Source organism: Balaenoptera ricei, chromosome 13 (genome assembly GCF_028023285.1).
Source record: "Balaenoptera ricei isolate mBalRic1 chromosome 13, mBalRic1.hap2, whole genome shotgun sequence".
NCBI lineage: Eukaryota > Metazoa > Chordata > Mammalia > Artiodactyla > Balaenopteridae > Balaenoptera > Balaenoptera ricei.
The window spans coordinates 41,694,284-41,714,821 of NC_082651.1; the positions used below are offsets into that span (position 1 = coordinate 41,694,284).

Consider the following 20,538-nt stretch of genomic DNA (forward strand, 5'->3'; position numbering starts at 1 on the left):
TAAATTATTTCATTAAGCCATGTAACTCATTGTGGATTGCAAAAAAGAAATGTCTGCATATCCTGCTCAGTGATACAAATATTTAGAAAGCTAGAAGAGACTGGCAGTTAAGAGTCTTTAGTACTGTTAAACCCATGTCTTTGACATTAACTGGATATTGCTTACATCAGACACACTGGCAGGTATCAAGTTGGGCATGATTTATTTGGACCATAAAGTGTTTTATTTGAATAAATTGCCGATATTTAAAAATCCAGAGATTTCCAGCTTTTCTTGAAAAAATATGAAGATGTAATTAATACTAGACATGTATTTGATATAGCAACCAACAGGTGATGCTGACAGCTAACTTACTTAGGGCATACTCTCTCCAGTTCTACACACACACACACACACACACACACACACACACACCCTTTTAATAGGTCCGCTTTACTCACTGACATTACTCGCTTTTAAGCTCAGTAAATAGATGTACACCACCCCAATTTCTAGACTCTCCAGTAAGACAAGGGTCCAAGAGCAGTACTCCTCTCCAGAGAAAAAGGGATAATTATCTACTAAGCAGGAGATGCTGCAAGGACTGTAGACTTGAGTGGGCCCAGAATCAAACTGTGAAAATACCTACCCATATCAGAGCTCACTCTCTATCCACCAACTATTTCAAAAATCTTTTGTCAGTATTTTCTCAAACTGAATTATTTCAGTCAAAAAGACATGGCTTCTAAACCAACTGTGACAGTCAAAAAGACATAACTTCTAAACTAAGGTCGGCTCCTCCTCTGTCTGAAACCCAGTTTAGAAAAAAAACAATTTCACATTTTCTTGTTGTCTTTTTCAGGCTATAGTTTTAAAGACTCAGAGATGGGGAACATATTGTCAGATATTACCTAGCAAGAAAAAATTTGCAGTTGGTAATTTATATTTATTGGTTACATATTTATAATGTCAAATACATGCACACTTACAAGGCAGCAAGATATATCACAGAAACAAGAGAGGTAGTTTGTACTACCTAAGTCCATGTTCACAAATCCCTATCATTTATCATCCAGTAGTGAAGAATTCATTAGTTAGGTCCATTGTGTTGTTCTATTAAAAGGTATCTGTTCATTTAAAATGGCAATCAATCTCTGTGATTTCTAATAATCGTTAAATGATTTCTTTTCCTAATTTTTACTTTTATCATAGTAATTCATACTTTCACCAACTTATACTTGAATAACTAGGGAAGTCTCGAATTAGGTGCCCTACCCTCTCTCTTCTCATTTCTATTCATCTTGTACACATCAGTCAGATTTATCTCCCTGAAAGACATTTTTAATGTGTCACTTCGCATGTCAAGAACCTTAATTAGCTTCCTAATGCCTCTCACCTCAAGTCTAAACTCCTTAGGCTAGCTTTTCAAGGCCCCTCAAACTTACTGTTGTTGCTCCTATCTGAAATGTCATCCCTCCTCCCCTGGGTATATCTAAGCCTACTCATCATTCAAGACCCATCTTCAACCTACTCCATGAAGTCTTCCCTCCCAGACCACTCTAATCCAGACAGACTTAGTGCAGTAGTCCTCAATCAGTCTTATTTAACTGGAGTACGGAAGTCTTCTGATGTCAGAATGTATATTATACTTTCTAATTACATACTGCTAAATACACAATAAGTGTCAGTAAATTGATAATGCTAGCCTAAACTGATATGTCTGCAATCAAACAGAAATATTAAATATCTCTCCCCCTACAGCATAACCAAACAATTATGAACCATTTGTTACCCTCCAATTTTTAAAAAATTCTTTAGGTGTATAATTTTTCTCCTCAGTGAGACTGTAAAAACTGCTTAAGAACAACATGTAAACTTTATATAGTTCTTTATTTCCATCCCAGCACCTAATATAGTCATGTACAAAACTAGTAATCAGTAAATAGTTACTGAATAAATGTATATCTTTTCTATTCACCAGATTAAAAATTAAAACATTTAAGATATTTTTCTTGGATTTATCATGACTAACTGGAAATTCAAAATAAATGGAATACAGGGGGCCTAACACTCAATTCAGTACTTAGGCCAGGGCTACTTACAGATTTTAACTAAGTGCTATAAATTATTCTGAGATTTTTCAAGACTTTGCTATCCCCTGTGATAAGGCAAGGCAATTATTATTTTATTAGAACTCAGCAAATACGGCTAAAATGAGATAGAATGCTGATTTCCTTTGCTGGCGTTAACCTTTATGACAAAAGCATCAGTTTTAGGTATCAGATTCTTGTTGGCTGAAACCTGGTGAGTGGGAAATAGAAAGACAATAAAAGGGCAGCACTGGAAGGAGAAAAAACAAGAGAATTAACACCGAAAGACTTTTAAGCCTATTCAAAGTATACAACCAATGCTATGGCCTTGAATCAAAGCTTTTTCCCATGGGAAGTACATTCCTTCCTGACCACTTGTATTGAATAATATACATCTTCAAATCACATTAGTAAATAGAAGAAACAGTGGTTTCCAAACATATGTAAGTAAATAAAACATACTTGGAAATTTCTACTCAAATCCACCAATGATTACTATCAAACAGTATAGTCTACATTACTCTTCAGCACCTCTGTAAAACACTTCATTCTAACTATACTAACCATGAAGACACCTAAGGCTTCTTTGTTTTTTAAAGACTCTTCTCTCTAAAGTTCTATCATTCTACACTCTATGCTCTGAGCCCACAGCTGGTCCGAATAATTCATCTTGACTCAACTTTGCTATGGATTAGGTTATTTGAGGAAGCTCCTCCTCGTGAAACGCTAAAAATCCTAATTCAGACAGAATCAGAAGATATTTAAATCAACATTAACTCTCTTTAGCCCAAGACCGATAGATACATGCAAGGCTACAATAGACTGTCTCTTAAAAGTGTGCAGTACAAATGTTTTATTCCAAGTTTTTATTTTTATACTAACAGATTCTCTTATTTAGATAAAGGTAACTCATGTGACATTGTCTTATAAGTACAGTTTATGTCATATCAATTTTATGTTGCATTTTCTGGGATAACTTCTCAGAAGTTCAAAATAAATGGACAGACCCATGTGGTGTGCCCAGTCACAGGAATACAGAAAGCCTAACACCCAATTCAGTACTTAGGCCAGGCTACTTAAGATTACAACTAAGTGTTGATGTTGCAATCAAAATTTCTGCCTTTTCCTTAATGACTAGTTAACACCAGCATACATGAGAATTTAGAGGAAACTTGGGCGCTGAGTATCATGATACAGTGATCTTTAAAAACACTCACCTTCAAATGACTACATTCTACGTTACACAGAGAACACAAATGTGGAAATATTCTTGGAGATGCTGCATAATAATCATTCATCATAGAAGGAGTTGGAAGTCTCTTCATCTTCTGGGCATCAGCATGTGAAAACTTTGGTAGCCATGATGCTTTCACAATCCCAAAGGGAGACTGAATGGGGATGTCAGCCTCTGACTGGTAATTCTTTTTACTTCCTCCCGATCCATGTACATTAGATGAATTAATGACAGGTTCACGTGGGATCCGATCTTGCTGGCTTACAGCTGAAATTAATTCCGATGAAAACGGTTGCTGGTTCATAGGAGGAGGAATCAGAGACTGACTCATTGTCTGGTTAACTGGCTGGCTAATGGATTGGCTGACAGATTTTACAGGTTCAAGGACTGACTGTCCTCCTGAAATGTGTAAGCCTGACATCTTGCTTCCACTCTCAACTGGGAAAAAGGACTGATTATTGGAGGACTCACTGGGGAAGTCCATCTGTCGAAACACATCTTCAACAGGAAACATAGAATTACATATCACATTTGGAGCAGCAACAGATGCAGAAATGCTCGGCTGTGACCGAAATTCATTCTTGACCTCATCAGTTGGAATTTCAGGATCGTAAATACGTACTTCAAGTGGATCTTCTGTGTAGCCATACTTGCTTGCATGCCCATAATCAATCACATTACTCGAAACTGCCTCACTACCAAGTGTTTCTTTATTTCTGCTCTGAGAAGGTAAATTAGGTAATCGGCGCCCCACTTTTCGCATTCTTATATCCCTCAAAATTAATGGCATATTTTCAGGAGTTAGTTGTTCATCAGGATAGCGACTGAGTTCTTCTAAGTCTTCATTAGATAATCCAAAACTTGCTAAAATACTTGAGGCACTCTCTTTTGTATAGCGGCTCTGTACTTTAGGACTCTGCTCTGTAACCTGCGTTACAGAACTCTGTTTCACTCCCACTGATGCAGACATATGAGGTTCATCATCCCACCGGCTACCATGAGGCTTCGCCTTCTTTTGTTGTGCTTCATGAAAATCCAATTTTTCTTTGGTCAATCTTGGATCAGTTCGGTGTTGAGTTACCTGAACATTCATTCTCTGTGGTCCCATGTTCTGATAAGATTCATGGCCAGCAAATCTGTGTGGTATCCCACGGGCTCTCCCTGCTGGGTAAAATCTTGGAAGACCCATAGATCCAGGCCTCATAAATGGTCCTGGAGGCCTCATCCCAGAAGGGTTAGGTGCTCGTGGCCTCTGAAGTGGAAAGTTTCCTCGAGGATTAAACCTGGGTCTCGACATGGCTATTTTCAAGAAAGCCTGATTTAATAAAGTATAAGGTGGTGTTGAACTATGTGAGGCAACGGCATTCAGCTGCTGAAGCGCCAACTGAGTCTTAATCTGAGCAAAGTGCAAAGGAGATGGGCCCAACAGAAGTGGGTTTGCAATGCCCAGGTTCAAGGAATTCACAAGTGGTGCCAAATTTTCCAAGAATAACACAAAGCTGAAAGTTAAAACACAAATATTAGATCATTTTAACTCAAACTACTTCATGAAGTGGGTTCTACAGCCAGTGTAAAACATTTTGAAACAAAGCCATGAAACCATTCTGCATTTCATACACTTTTAGAGTGTTTACGAGGATTTTAAATTTTCCCCAAAACTTTCTCTTCTTTTCTTTCCCGAATCCAGAACACAAACCCCAAACCTCAAGCCAGAGTTCATGTACACTGCGTTGCACTGGGTGCTGTCCTAGGTGCTGAGCGGTAATTACAACTCCTTTTAAAACTTCTTAGAAGTGTCCAAATCCTGCATGCCACTGGGGGATGGGGTGAGAATATACATTCAGTTGCTGTGGTAAGTTCTCAGAAGTTGTTTCTTTATCATCATAGATCTTTTTCCCCCTTCTTTTTGATTTTAGTGGAAAGGAATGAATTCAGAATCATTCAATTTATTAAACATTTTTTGTCTAATATGACAGTCATTATGGAGTTTTCAAGCCAAATAAAACATGATTCCTGCCAAAGTGCAAGCAATCTAACAAGAAAAACAAAATAGAGTTTTTCATTATTACAACAATGCTAAAAAGCATCATAAAAGGATTTATTTCTGTAAAAGGTCATGAGTGTTTGAGTTGAGTTTTATAGGATGAGTATCTTCTAGAGTTTTGAGGGAACTGGGGTAAGAGAGAGTTCAGATAACAAGGTCTTACTAAACATGTGTTTATCAAATTTTTTAAAATGTAGAATAGCCTAGGTTAAGGCTTCTGAATAAAACACTGTAATAAGATGAAACAGCTTGCTAGGATGATTTAAAATTTTAAAACTAATTAAACTTATTAACTGCATGTTTCGGACAAAGCTATAAAATTCTGGACCAAGACAAAATATAGTTTCAGTTAAGATATGTGATTCTTCATTAACCCCAGGACTATTTAATAAAATTATCTATGAAGACAAAAAAAAAAAAAAAAATTGCCAAGAACCTCTCTCCTTTATGCCAACTTTTAGCTACTGTTTTTACTGACTTTGTAACTTTCTCCCAAAACTATCCATTTTCAACCCTCTGTTCTCTACACCAATTCCTTTAGTCAATGAGGCTCAAAACATTTTATTCTCCATTTCTAACTAATCATAAAATTCTACGTATTCCTGTCGATGTCTCTTATACTTTCCTTTCTCCTGTCACCACCACCACCACCCTACTGCAAGCTCTCATCACTCTATACCACAGCTGGCCTCCATCTCAATTCATTCTGTCGTTACTGATTAATATCCCTGAAACACTTCTTTTATTATCACCCCTCTACATAAAAATCTTCACCACTTTACTGCTTCTCGTAAGATAGTGTCCAAACTTGTCAACCTGGCATTTAGTATATAACCTAATCCCAATCTACCTTTCACACTTTCCTAGCCAATAATACTTAATGAAAAATTTTTACTACAGCCAAATTGGTCTATTTGCAATCTCCTGACCACTTTCAACACATTCCATACTTTATTCATACCTCACTACCTAGAATACTCCTAGCTCTCTGAATCAAACTCAATCTTCAAGATTGTTTCCAAGTCCCACCCCACAAGAATCTCTTTGATCATCTCCTATGGCACACATTAAGCTATTAATCTAATAAATGCAGTAATACATGCAATGTTCAAATTCATTTCTAAGCTAGTAATTATCTCTATATGTCAGATGAGAAGGGTTTGAATTCTACCAGATTCACCATTTACTATTAAGATTTTGGGCAAGCTACTTAATCTCCAGAGCATCAGTTTCCTCATCTGTAAAAAAGGAAAGTATCTTCCTCTATGGATTACTGTTAAGGACTAAGATGAAATACAAACATGTACAGTGTCTAACAAAGGAGCTGCCCAATAAATGTTAGTTTCACTCTCCCTCCCCTCATTCCACTGAGCAGGGGTCTTTCAGGCAGACAAATCTCACTCCTAAGCATCAATACCTTTTAATCTCTGCCTCTGCAAAGCAGAGGGTAGCTAAATTTAGGGGGGCAAAAAGGGTAAGAGATGAGTAAAAGCAGAAATCATAAAAATAATTTCTATCTCTATTCACATACAACCTCTTTCTATCTTAACAGATTCAGAAAAATAGAGTTAAATCTCTTGAACACAAAACCTATCCTGGAAGAACTACAACACAATAGGTGCTCTGGAAGCCCAAAAGTAAAAGCAATCCAAAAAGCCAGCTGTGCTTTATAAAAGTGTTTTGAAGCAATTAATTCCTGATAATGTCAATATCTTAAAAAAAAAAAAACTCAAAATGCAAAATGATCAGAAAAAGGCAAGCTTCCCAGCTACACAATAGTACGCTCCAATCTAACATTAACACTTTTTCCTTGGCTGTTATAAACTGAAAATCTACAGTTATCCACATAGATTCGTTGATGCACTAGCATTTAAAGAATCAAATGTTGACTCAAGTATCTAGCAAGTGAAATGATGAATTTGGGATTTTCATTAAAATAATCTAGAAAACAAAGAGTGCATGTCGGCGGGAGTGAGGGGTGGGGTTTGGTGAGTGAGAAGTTAGATGAAGCACAACTGGCAAAAATATTTGTTGTGGAAGCTGAGTGACGGGTCCAAAAGGATTTATCACCTTTCCTCTCTACTTTTTTACGTGTTTGAACATTACCAAAATAAAAAATTAAAGTGCTAAATATTAAGTATGACATTTTTAACAAAACAAAAAAAGAGGGTGGGAGAGTATAAAACCAACGTAACTTCATACTTCTCAATCTAATTTAATATTATCACACCAAAGTCTAACAAAAGCCAAAATCAGCTAATTTGCTATGATTAACAGGCAATGTATAAATAACACGCAGATTAAATCTAAAATCTCATTTTAGTTCATTTTCCCCTACATCATTCCTTCCCACCTGACTCAACAGACTTATTAGATATTAAACAGTTTCATATTTCACTCTTTCTCTGTGTGGAAAAAAGTTAAACTATTTGTGAGATGAAAAAAGTAAAATTAAGCAAAACAAGCAAAGGACTCTTGATATGAAACCGCTGATTAAGAATTAGGTTATGCCACACCAAAGAAAATAAACCCTCAGTCTTTTGAGAATGAAACTGATATAACCTAAAAACAACGTGATAAGAAACAAGAGGGCTTCCCTGGTGGCGCAGTGGTTGAGAATCTGCCTGCCAATGCAGGGGACACGGGTTCGAGCCCTGGTCTGGGAAGATCCCACATGCCGCGGAGCAACTGGGCCCGTGAGCCACAATTGCTGAGCCTGCGCGTCTGGAGCCTGTGCTCCACAACAAGAGAGACCGCGACAGTGAGAGGCCCGCACACCGCGATGAAGAGTGGTCCCCGCTTGCCACAACTAGAGAAAGCCCTCACACAGAAATGAAGACCCAACACAGCCATAAAAATAAATAAAAAATAAATAAATTTTAAAAAAAACTTGCTTCCTCTAAAAAAAAAAAAAAAAAAAAAAAAAAAGAACCAGGAAGACAAGGGTAAATTTGGCATTAACACCTGGAAAACAACTGAACAAATAAAGACAACAATTATAAAGCCTTCTTCACTTAACTCTGGGAGTTCTGGCCATAAAGAGGTTCATTCACCTAATGGAATTTACAGAACGCCAACACATCAAATCATTAAACTAACTTGGAAAAATCTGAGTTGGGATCTGAGTTCTTAATTATTAACTCCTCTGAACACAACTGCAATTAAATAACACTTACCCTTTAAAATAAATTTTTATTCCTGATGATATTAACAGATGTTTGTTAAAGAAAACAATAAATAGTAGTAAATGAAACGCTTACCAGTAAAACCATTACCAACACTGAACTAATATTTTGATGTAATTTCTTCTAGTTTTGTGTATGTGCGTACATACATGGATGGGAAGGGGAAGAGGGTACACCAAACTTTATTGTATGAACTACGCTATTTGCTATTTTCAATCAACATTTTATTTTCCTATATTTAATGGTTTTCAAAAACAGGATATTTAATGGTCACAAAACATTCTGAACTCCTGAAGGATTATTATTTTGACAAGTAGCAGTTAAAAACTCTTCTATGTCCTATCAAGAATGAAAATATGCCACTCTGAAAAGAAATGAAATATTCAATAAAATGTCAACCATAAAAATTCTTTTAGAAGCATCTAGTAGAAACTGAGTTCTTGAGGCAGACATGAAGAAATGGCTTAAAAGATTTTTTTAAAAATCGCCATGATATCCCATGAGATATTTCTGAGATGTCCACTACCTGCTATTTTGATAGTCTTTCAGATGGAAGGGAATCCTTAATTTTCTTTACAGATATTCATAAAGAAATCTGAAATCTAAAAATATAAAAGCATCATCAAAAATTAGTCAGCCAGATCATAATGGCTCCATTAGATTCATAATGAAAAGACTCATCAAACCCCATACTTGAACTTTATAGCACTTCACGGTTTAAAAAGCAATTTGATATCCGTTATCTCATCTGAGCCTTGCAACAACCCAGTAAGCAAGTGAATCCAAGTTTACAGGTTAAGTAAAGCCTTAGAACTAAGTGGCAAGGTCACAAATAGAAACTGTGGCTCCTCTTGGTGTTCTTTCCATGCTGTATTCTAGATATATAAAATTTAAATTTTGTAGCTTTGTTTTTTCTAATTATTAAAAAAGGCAATACATGTTCATTAACACCCTCCCCCAAAAGAAAGAAAAATCATCCTCTTGACAAGCAGAAAAGAATTAAAAGTTTTCGATAACCTTACCAAAGGGAAAACTACAATTAACATTATTTTCTAGGTATATACCCACATACTTCACTTGATACCCTGTGTTAGAGCAAATGTTTGTTTCAAAATATATAATATCTACTTTCACACCTAAGAATGCAAGTATTACACTGGCCAGTTAATACAAGAGTACACGTCATTCCGTGCTTTTCTCAGTTTGACTGGTACTCAATCTTCTAATCTCCTCTAGTATATAGGTAGATCCACTCAGCCAACTCTTTTCTACCTTTAGTTTTATCCTCTCATGTCTCACAAAAGGTACACAAGTCATAATTCTGAAGGTGCCACGAGTACCATGCTGGATGTTAAGAATGCCAAAACGTGGTACACCTCAATGAAACTGTTAAAAATGCCAAAACGTGGTACACCTCAATGAAAATGTCAAAGAAACAGAAAGAAAAAAATAAGCAGAAAACTAGAAACATTGTTTTTATCATGAAGGGCATCATCAAACTTCACTGCTACCTGGAAGGATTGGTAACCATCATGATTTCAGATCTGAAAGAAAATGGAAGATCAACTTGCTAATAATGCACAATACCAGGAACAGATCACCATTAACAACCTTATACAGCAATGATTTAAAAGCTATTATTTCCAGGAAAACAACTTTTTTGATAAACAGGGTATGTGAGTATAATCAGATGCTTTTTTCTTTTTCAGGAATATGTATACTGCATACATAAATGGGTCTCTACAGACAACACTGTATTCCCACAGTAAATGATGCCCCCCTGAGATGTTCATTGGTGGTCCTGCTTATTACTTTGCTACCCTCAACAAATACAACACATTAGTCCAAGAAAAACTACTAGATCCAACGTGGAATAAAGAAATCTTTTCTGGGATTTTTTTTTAAACTAGAAATGAGAAAAATGGTGAACACTGATAAAATTCTGTTGTCAAAATGCTGTTGACAGCATACTCACTGCCTTAGTGAGAAAGCACGAATACTGAAAAAAGGAAAGCCAGTATAATAGGTAAGCAGGACCAAGAGGTAAATATAGTACTGAAGACATTCACTACCCAGTTCCAATTGTTCTTGAAGTCAGACTGCATCCCTACCCTTCCTGCCATTTGGTTGTTCACTTCTTTCATGAAGTGCATGAGCCAGAAAATGTTCCCATCTGCCTAAAATGGGTTTCCAAAATCTTCAATTAAGCATACCAAAATTATCCGACCAAATGCCTTAAAATGCCAAATGCCTTAAAGTCTTTACAAAGTACAAAAGAACATATATAATGTTACTTTATATAAAAAATGGAAATGAGAAAACACATGCATCTGCTTATGGTTACAAAAAGAAATATAGGTAGGATAACACAGAAAACAGGACTCAAAGGAAATAAATGGGAACCATATTTCATGGAGTATGTCTTACTATATAATTTTGACTTTCAGAAGCATGTTAACAAACTAAATTTTTTAAAAAATTAAATCAAGGATGGGAAGAAGGAAAAAAGCTAAAACTGAAAGCAAACTAATTCATTTTTCAAATCAATACCGTAACTCACTGAAGGCGAAAAAGAAAACTAAACTAAACTAAAAACAAGTAATTTATGAACCCGCTATTTGATCTATAACACCCTCAGTTTTGGTGGAGCTGGGAGAAAACTGAGAACTACAAACAAATTCTTACCCTTTTTAGTAGTTTGGTGTTTTTTTTGCTTTTTTTTTTGCAGTGGTATGGATGAAGCTATTCTTAAATTACTTTAGATATATCATGGGATTGAGCATATAAGTAAATGTTTTGATAGTGCTGGGAACCAGGGTTCTCACTGTGGAAAACAAGATATATATATGGAATAAGATAAAGCAAGAAAGAACTGGACAGTAACCACTGAGAAAACCAGGAGTCCATAACGCCACACCAATCAATCACTGTAAATGTAGAGGAAATGCTAAGTTGGAAAATCATTTTATAACCATCACAGTAATGTAAAGATTGGTTCAGGCAAGAATCATCCATGCATGTTAAATCCTGAGTGAAATTTTGACAAGGAATAGGACATTTGCATGGTCTTAAAATATCTCTCCACAGATCAAGTAGTTCAAGGGAGGAAAAAACCTCAAACATTTTGACCAAACATGTGATCAAACAACATATTATCCATGAGGGGCAGATGGACTTCCTGCACCTCCAGATCTGATACCATGGGGGAACAAAGCAATTTGATTTTTCTCTCCAGGGATGCATAATCTGAATCTATTCAAGAGGACACATCAAAAAAATCCAAAATGAAAAATGTTCTATTAAAAAAAAAAAAGAAAGCAAATAGTATTCTTCGAAAATGGCAATTTCACAAAAAGATTAAAAGACTATAGAAATATTCCAAAGCAAGGAAGACTAAAGAAACATGACAACTAAATGCAATTACCTAATCCTAGACCGATCCTGTACTGGAGGGGGGAAAAAACTGCTATAAGAAACATTATTGGGTCAACTGACAAAATCAGAATATCGTAAAAAATTTTATCAATGTTAAATTTACTGAGATTGATAACGGCACTATGACTACAAAAGAAAACATCCTATTCTTAGGAAATAAACTATTACACTAATTAATAAACTAATAAAGGGTAAAGGAGCACAATACATGCAACTTACTCTCAAGATAGTTGAGGAAAAAAATAAGGGTGCGTGTGTGTGCATGCAAGCACGCAAAACGATAAAGGGAAGGGAAATAGGGAATTCCCCTGTCAGCCAGCACTTTAATTCATTCAAATAGTAAATGACCCAATACCAGGATATCTAACACCTTAGTACTAGGTCAAAAAAGGACTATAAGCAAGTATGGCAACAGACAAAAAGCTGGCAATGATAAAGAGCATCAGTCCTAAGCACATTTTCGGATTTGGCTATTCTTCTGTAACATGTTCACTCCCTAACTATTGACTGTTAGTCAGCCCATTATGCAATCCATAATAATCTCATCTTTGGGGAAATTTCCACTGATCTGAAGATATCCACCCGCTACAAGGGGTGCCAGCAAGTGACTTCACGCAAAATTGGGTAACTCCCATAAGTAAAATTTAACACTAACATAGCATAGTGTTTTTTAAGAACTTAGACCCTGGACTCAGTGCTTTAATTCTGATCCTGCTGCTTGCTAAAAATGTGAGCCTCAGCAAGCTGATGAACCCAAGACTCAGTATAACAGCACAGAATGTTGATGTGAAGAATGATTAAAATTATACCCTCTGACATGCAACAGATGCTCAAAAAATGTTAGACAGTAAACAAAATGCTTTACCTAAGAAGCAGGTAGTTGTTTGTTCCTTTTATTAAGACGTGGGTAATTTCTGAAAATTTCAATATGGTAGTAGAAATAGAAATTAAATTAATACATGTATACACAGACACGTGTGTGGTGTATAAGAAACAATTAGGGAGATCTGAATACTGACCGAATCTCTGATATTAAGGAACTATTATTACTTTAGGTGTGATATGCATGTTTTTTCCTAAATATTTTGGAGAAAAATTCTAAACTATAAATTGATGAATGATATGTTATGGGATTTGCTTAAAAATAACAGGATGGAGGGTAGAGACAAGACTGACCATTAGCTTATAATTGTTGAAGCTGGGTGATAGGTGAATCATTATAAAATACCCTCTGCTTTTGTGTATCTTTAAAATTTTCCCTAATAAAAAAAAAATTTTTTTTAAGTGAAGAAATTCAAAAGAATAGAAAGTTGGCAACATTCACTCATTAGCAAGGACAACAAGGAAATCAGTTGCAAGATTAATAAAATGAAGACTGTGGAAATAAGGCAAGAAAAAAGTATGAAAACTTAAGAATGACTGTAACAATAAATAAACTTTGTTATTTAAGGGGCTCAAAAGAGTAGAAAAATAATCCAAAATGTACACACCCCAAGGTAAGCACTAAGAAAACATCAAAATATATGCACCTTAAAACCCCTTCTCCTATACTCCCTGAACATTTCTTTTCAATACAAAGCCTGTTACTCTTGATCCTCACTGATCATAAGAGCTGTGTTTTATTTCTGTACCTCACCTTTTCCCTACCATTATTTCTTCCTTTCCATTATTCTCTTATTTTCCATATACCTATCTTCTTTCCATTTTCATTTCAATCACAAATTTCAGACTACAGTAAATAAAGCTGAAGCAATGAAAGAGTAAGTAAAGTTGGATACAAAGAGGGCTTATTGGCTTTAGCCACAAGTATAATTACTTTCAGTTTGGAGGATCTCTAAACCACCACACATTGTAACATTCAGTAGCTTGTTTCCTTGCACAACAGCCCAAAATATATTACTGGGTACCCATACTGGAAGCCCTGTTTCTCAGTATATAAAGCACTATATTAATTATTTGGACAGATATTTTCCAAACCTTGACCAGTATACATTAAGTCACAGTAGAAAGAGCATGATTTGGACTCCCAAGGGCCTGTGTTCTTATCCAGACTGTGGCAAACACCACCTGAGTTCGAGCATCTAATACATACCAGGCACTGGGACAGATACAAAGATGAACATAACAATCATATAAATAAATGGATACAATATATTTTGATAAGTTTATATCAACAGATGAACAAAATATTTTAATGAAAGATTATATGATCTTTCAGCTCCAAAATTCTATCAATTTAACCTAAATTGCTTTAAGCCTCTTCTTTTTAATTAAGAGGTAGTATCCACAGGTTGCAATTTTCTATTAAAAGATGCTGCCTAAGCACTTAAAAACTTAAAACAATAGTAACAGCTAACATTTATTAAGTACCTACTACGTGCCAAAGGATAGGGGCTTTTTATACCTTTTCTAACTTAATCCTCACAATAATCCCAAGCAGGAAGTAGTATTATCACCATTTTACAGATACAGAAACAAAAGTTCAGAAAGACTAAAATAACTTACCCCAAATCTCACTCATACAGTAAGAGGAAAACAGGGATTCGAAGCCAGATCTTCTGATTCCAAAGCCTATATTCTCTTTCCACTAAACTGTTTGTCTCTCATTTTCTTTCACTACATAAAAAAAATTTCCAGAGATCACCTTCCTAAGAGCACCCAAGAGAAAATTTTTAAGACAGCCATGAAGTACAAAGTGATCACTGACTGTAAGAAGTATTTTTTTAAACCTGAGTATATGCTGTATACACTCTCCATAACAAAATACAAGAGATTACAAAACTAAAATACAACCACTACTCAAGGTAATAGGTATGTGTGACATGAAAACTAGTTAATAAAAACGGACGAGATTCTGTGGTTTCTTCCAACTGTTTTATCTTTACCCTCACTTGGTTCCAACACAATCAAGAAGGCCCAGCATTATTTCTGTGTAATAACATGTTAATTTCACATGATTATTTAAGTGTATATCACCGAGTATGAGAATATAAAGTGTATATGAAATGCTGTCAAAAGGAAAAAGAATGCAACATAAGCCCACTAAGTCTAGAATACCTAATCATCAACAATATTTAAAGCTATGTTGAAATAATGTAAATTATGCGTTCATTTTTCTGTATAAACTTCATTAAACTCACTTTTTTTGTAAACTGTTTTTCAGGTTATCAATTTTAATTGCAAATCTGAGCCAGCAAACATTCTTGAAAAATGAGTTAAGCCTTTACAACAAATAAAGAAAAAAAAATTTTTGTGCACAATTCCAAAGCTGGTTAGAAAAAGAATTTGAATCAACATAAGTCGCCGGATCCTGCTAACAAATTTTTCTTCAGAACTCCTCCAGATTAAAATATTACTTTCCCCCCAAATTTTGCCTCAGAGCAAATTTTTAAATTAAGAGAAAATAGCTTGAGGCAGCCTTCGTTGTCTACTTCAACTAAAGATCTTGTAATAATATGTCTCCCTTATTCACAGTTATCCCAAACAACAAAAGATCTGTTTCAGATGTCCTCCAGGATTCTTGTGTGTGGTACACATTCTCCCCCCACCTTGAACAGAACGGGGCCCAAGCTAGGAATCACGCAAAACTAAATCACTAACGATCCGCATTCTGGATTCCTCTGAGTAATTTGCAAATAAGTATCAGAGCAGTTCACGAGCCCTCGGTATCCCGCACAGAGGTGACACTCTCTTTGCCTTCAGGCCCGCACAACGCAGGCAGAGGAAACCCCGACCAGCAAAAGCCGCTGGATCGTAGATTCCCTCTTAACCCCAACTCCCCCTTCCCCAGCCCCAAACACAAATACGCTCTTCTCTCCACGCTTCTTGCACAATATCGCTCGCCAAAGGGCTCAGCTCGAGCTCCACCGCCTCTCTTCCAGGCCCGACGGGAATGGTTACTCCCTCCGCGATGCTCCCTCACCACCGCTTCCTCCGGCTGTCAGGCCTGGTGCGCTCTCGGCAGGCCCTGCGCGGATGGGGAAGGGGCCGCCACGGCCTTGCCAAAGGGCTGTTTTCCTTCCTCCGCCCAGTGCAAACGGCGTCAGGCGGCTCTTCCTGAAGTAGGGTCCTAGCACGGGCCCCGACCCGGCCCTCCGGGGGCAATGCGGTGAAACGACGCGGTGGCGAGGCAGCCGAGCTCCCTTCCCATCCCGGGGGTCCCCCAACCTCCTCCCGCCCCCGCCGTCAGCCCGCCGCCATTTTGTGCGCAGCCGCTGCGACACAGATACAATAGTCGGCCCGGATTGCAAAGCAAAGGCTCAGGACCTCCACGCTACGGGCTCCCGCCTTCCAGCCCCCTGCTCCCCACAAGGCAGCCGTCCTACCTATGCCTACCCGACTAACAGCCGGATCCCATTTGCGCCCCACACAGTTTAGACTCAGCCTCCAGTCTCGACGCCGAAGAAGCTACCGCCTCCAAAGAGCCGCACGCATGCGCTCCTGTCGAGCCTTTGCGAGCCCTCAGCTGCTCGCGGCGCCTGCGTACCGCCGGCACCGCGCTCGCCCGGAGGCACGAGAAAGGGGCACGAGGAACTCGGTTCCGGAAGGGGGCGCTCTCTCGTGTGGCGTTGCAGGCCTGCCCGGCAAAACTCGGGCACCGGTATCAGCGCCTCTGCCTGTTCTGTGCCTGTCCTGTATTGTCCTGTTCAAATCATTCGCATATGTAAGACCTGCATTGTCTCAGCTCCATGAAGTCTTCCCTGATCATTTTTGCCTTCAATAATACATTAAAATACATAGTATTCATCTGGCATTGGATATCGTAATGCTTTGTATGGTTAAGATTTCGCCTGCCTTTATCCTCTAAACATAGATATAGAAATACTTAATATTTCAATATCAAATCGATATAAATTTGCAATGATGCGAGGCATATCATAGCCACTGAAAACGTCAGGAAATTTGAATTCAATTAAAGCTAACTGAGCTAAAACTTAACACCTGGAAAATCCTTTGAGTCGTTTCATAATAAAAATACCTACCTAATGTGGTAGATATTTTTTACCTTTATTTTACCGATTAAAAACCTTGGGTTGAGAGAATTTGAGTAACTTCTCAAAGTACCTCTACTACACCAACAAAAAAATTCAATCATTGGGCAAAATCTGGTAGAATACACAAGTCCTGTCCCTTGGATACCATGCAATTCACATCACCTACGAGCAACTGCTAGAACCCAAGTAGATGCATTTCTTTTATTCACATTAAGCATAGAAAAGGCTGAAAGAAAAGTCTTTTATAAAATATGTCTTACAGGATTTTCTTTTCAAACTTAAAGTCCTGATAGAGGCAACAAGCCAAAAACAACAAAGAAAAAGCCAAGAAGCTCTCCCAAAACTCCAAATAACCAATGTTAAAGTGTGATTATTTCCTTCCATATATTTCTTTATATTCATACAAACATACCCAAACGTGTTAATTGCATATAATGGGAAATGTTCTTCATTCTTTTTTTTCCAAAGATTTACACATTGCCCTGCTATTTGCTTTCCTGATTACTGTCATTTCTCCAAGTAAACCATATAAATCCTCTTTTTTTTAATAGTTGCATAAGATTCACAGTATGACTCTATCATCAGTTATTCAACCTGCTGAACATTAAAGTTGTTTTCAGTCTTTTTGATACTTACAAACATTGTTTTATACAAACAGCCTTACCAACTAATATTTTTATTTCCAAAGGCAAGAATCCCAATAGTGAGACAGCTAGATTAAAGGACATGGATAGATAGATAGATATTTAATTTTACTAGATATTGACAGAATACTTTCCAAAAAGCCTATACAAATTCCCACTGTCACTAAATATGTAAAAGAATGACCATTTCTCCACAACCTCACTTCTTTTTCTAAACTGACGTAGTTTAAAAATCAGTGGACCTGTCTGCTTTCTAAGTTTGGTAGAATTCACCTTTGAAATATCTCTTCTGGTGCTTTCTCTAGCGGCTGCTCTTGAACAACTTTCTCTAGATATTTTATGATATATAATTTGATTACAATTTTTCTCTTTCCTCCACAATCATTCCTATAATTTACATTCTCCCAGAAAAGCATCCATTTCATCTAGGTTTTCTAATTCATTTCCCTAGAGTTGGGCAAACTAACTTCTTAAATTCATTTCCTTTATGTTGCCCCCTTACATGGCTTTATTTCTATAGCACATATCACCTTCTAACATACCATATAGTTCAGCTCTTATTATTTCTTATCTATCTCCCTCCACTAGAACATGAGCTCTATGATGTTAGGGATATTTGTCTGTTTTCTTCACTGCTTTATCTCAAATACCTAGAACGATACCTGGCACACAGTAGAAAATCAGTGTATATTTGATGAAAGGGTGAATGACCCTGATGGGTAAAAAAAAAACCTTTAATATTCTTTGCTGGTATTTCTAATGAGCTGATTGTCTCTTTTTTTATCAGGAGATGGTGCTTGTATATAAGGAATATAACCCTTTGTCAAATATGCTGCAATTGGTTTCTCCACATTGATATTTTGTTTCTGAGTGTCTTTTGCCATTATAAAATTTATACGTAATCAAATTTGTCATCTATTCCTTTATGATTTCTAAATGGTGTGGGTTTTTGTTTTGTTTGTTTCTGGTCTAAGAAGGCTCATCTCACCCCCAGAAGCATATACACCTGGAAATTATACAAAAATTCTTCTAAAATTTCTATATTTTTGCTTACAATTTTATAACTTTATTTTTTACAGTTAGATGTTCAATTAATTTAAGATGTATTCTTTTTGTGACATGAAGTAGGAACCTACCTTTGTTTTCTTCCAAATGTATTAGATCCATCATGAAGTTTCCAGATATTAAGTAAACCACCATTTTCCCCCTTCACTGAAATGCTCCTTCCCCTTAAAAAACAACAATCAAACATTATTAAATTCCTGTATATAAAAATGGATTTATGGACTCTCTAGTCTATCCTACCAATCTATTTGTCTACCTATGGGCCAGTACCATTTGTTCATTCATTAACTGATCCAACAAATATTACTCGAGGGCCTACTCTATGCCAGGAACGCTTCTGGGTACCAAAGGGTCAGTGGCAAACCAGACAGCAACGCTAACTCCTGCCCTCATGACACCTACAGCCTTGATTTGGGGTGACAGACAATAAACAAGTAAGTATGTAGTATGTCAGATGGTGTTAAGTGCTATGGATAAAAATAAGCATAGGGATCAGGACATAGGGAACCAGGAGGTGACAGAAGCTATAATTTAAATAGGATGGTCAAGAAAGGCATCACTAAGAAGGCAGCATGTGAGCAGAAATCTGAATGAAGTGTGGGAATAAGCAGGAGAGATATCCAGGAGGAAGGGTATTACAGGCAGAGTAAATGTAAAACACAAAAGCACTGAGGTGAAAGCCAGCTTGGCATATTTGAGAAACAGCAAGCCAATAAGGCTGCAACAGCATGAGTAAGAGGAGACAGAGGAGATGAGTGGAGGGGAACAGGGAATACTTACAGGCTGTATTAGTCAGCTTGAGCTGCCATAACAAAATACCACTGGCTGGGTGGCTTAAACCACAGGAACTTATTTTCTTACAGTTTTGGGGGCTGAAAGTCCAAAATCAAGGTGTGGACAGGTTTGGTTTCTCCTCAGCCTTCTCTCCTTGGCAGCTGGCCACCTTCTTGCCATGTCCTCATGTGGGCTTTTCTGTATGCCTACACATCCCAGGTGTCTCTCCCTTTTCTTATAAGGACACCAGTCATATTGGATTAGGGCCCACCCATATGATCTCATTTAACTGTAATCACTTCTTTAAAGGAAAATAAAGCATGTAAGGGAAAATGATGAAGCAGGGGCTGGGTAATGCTTTCAATAAGGTAATCAGAGAAGTCCTCCCTGGTGAGGTGACAGCTAAGCAGAGATATAAAGGAAGGGAGGAGGAAAGTCACACAGAGATCTGGAAGAAGAGCTTTCCAGTAGAGGACACATCAAGTGCAAAAGCCCTGGGACCGGAGCATGTTGGGTGTGTTTGAGGAATAACATGAAAGCCAGCTCAGCTGAGGTGAAGTGATGTAAAGAAAGAACAAGTTGAGATAGCAAGGAACCAGATAATGCAAAGCCTTATAAACCCCTTACGGCAATATAGAACACTGAATAAAACCCTAGATTAGGAATCAAAAGAGTTACCTTTCTAGTCCCTGCTCTGATACTAATCTCACTGGATTTCAATTTCTTATAAGGGAGGGGACTAGATTAGCTTGCCTATAAGATGTGAGCCTGGAAATCTCCTGTAAACTGAAAGATGCTCACCAATATTCATGGCATTCCAAAGCAAAATATATTTTTACCCTTAGAGTCTACTGTATTCATGCTTTTATGCCAAGCTTTTATGTCATCTAGTCTCTTTGGACCACTTACGGAAATTCTCATTCCCATCTAAAAATGTCAATATTCTTCACAGAAAAAAAAGGTATGCTACCCCACATCCTCTTCTCACCATTACTCTATTTTACAATTCCCCATCCTCTACTTTTACCCACTCTGTTTTCTGATTGGCCAGACAAGTCCTGAGCAGCTCTATCCAAAGCTCAGCTTCTGCCTGT

General features: G+C 37.2%; 1 protein-coding gene across 4 annotated transcripts in view; it reads right to left on the reverse strand.

Moving 5' to 3' along the window:
* Positions 1 to 20,538, reverse strand: part of ZNF638 (zinc finger protein 638) — a 147,739-nt gene that overhangs the window by 73,110 nt on the left and 54,091 nt on the right. For all 4 annotated transcript variants that reach the window (XM_059943020.1, XM_059943017.1, XM_059943016.1 and 1 more), the window contains exon 2: positions 3,287 to 4,802. In XM_059943020.1, coding sequence (XP_059799003.1) covers positions 3,287 to 4,802 — 1,516 coding nt within the window. The remainder of the gene's footprint in view (positions 1 to 3,286; positions 4,803 to 20,538) is intronic.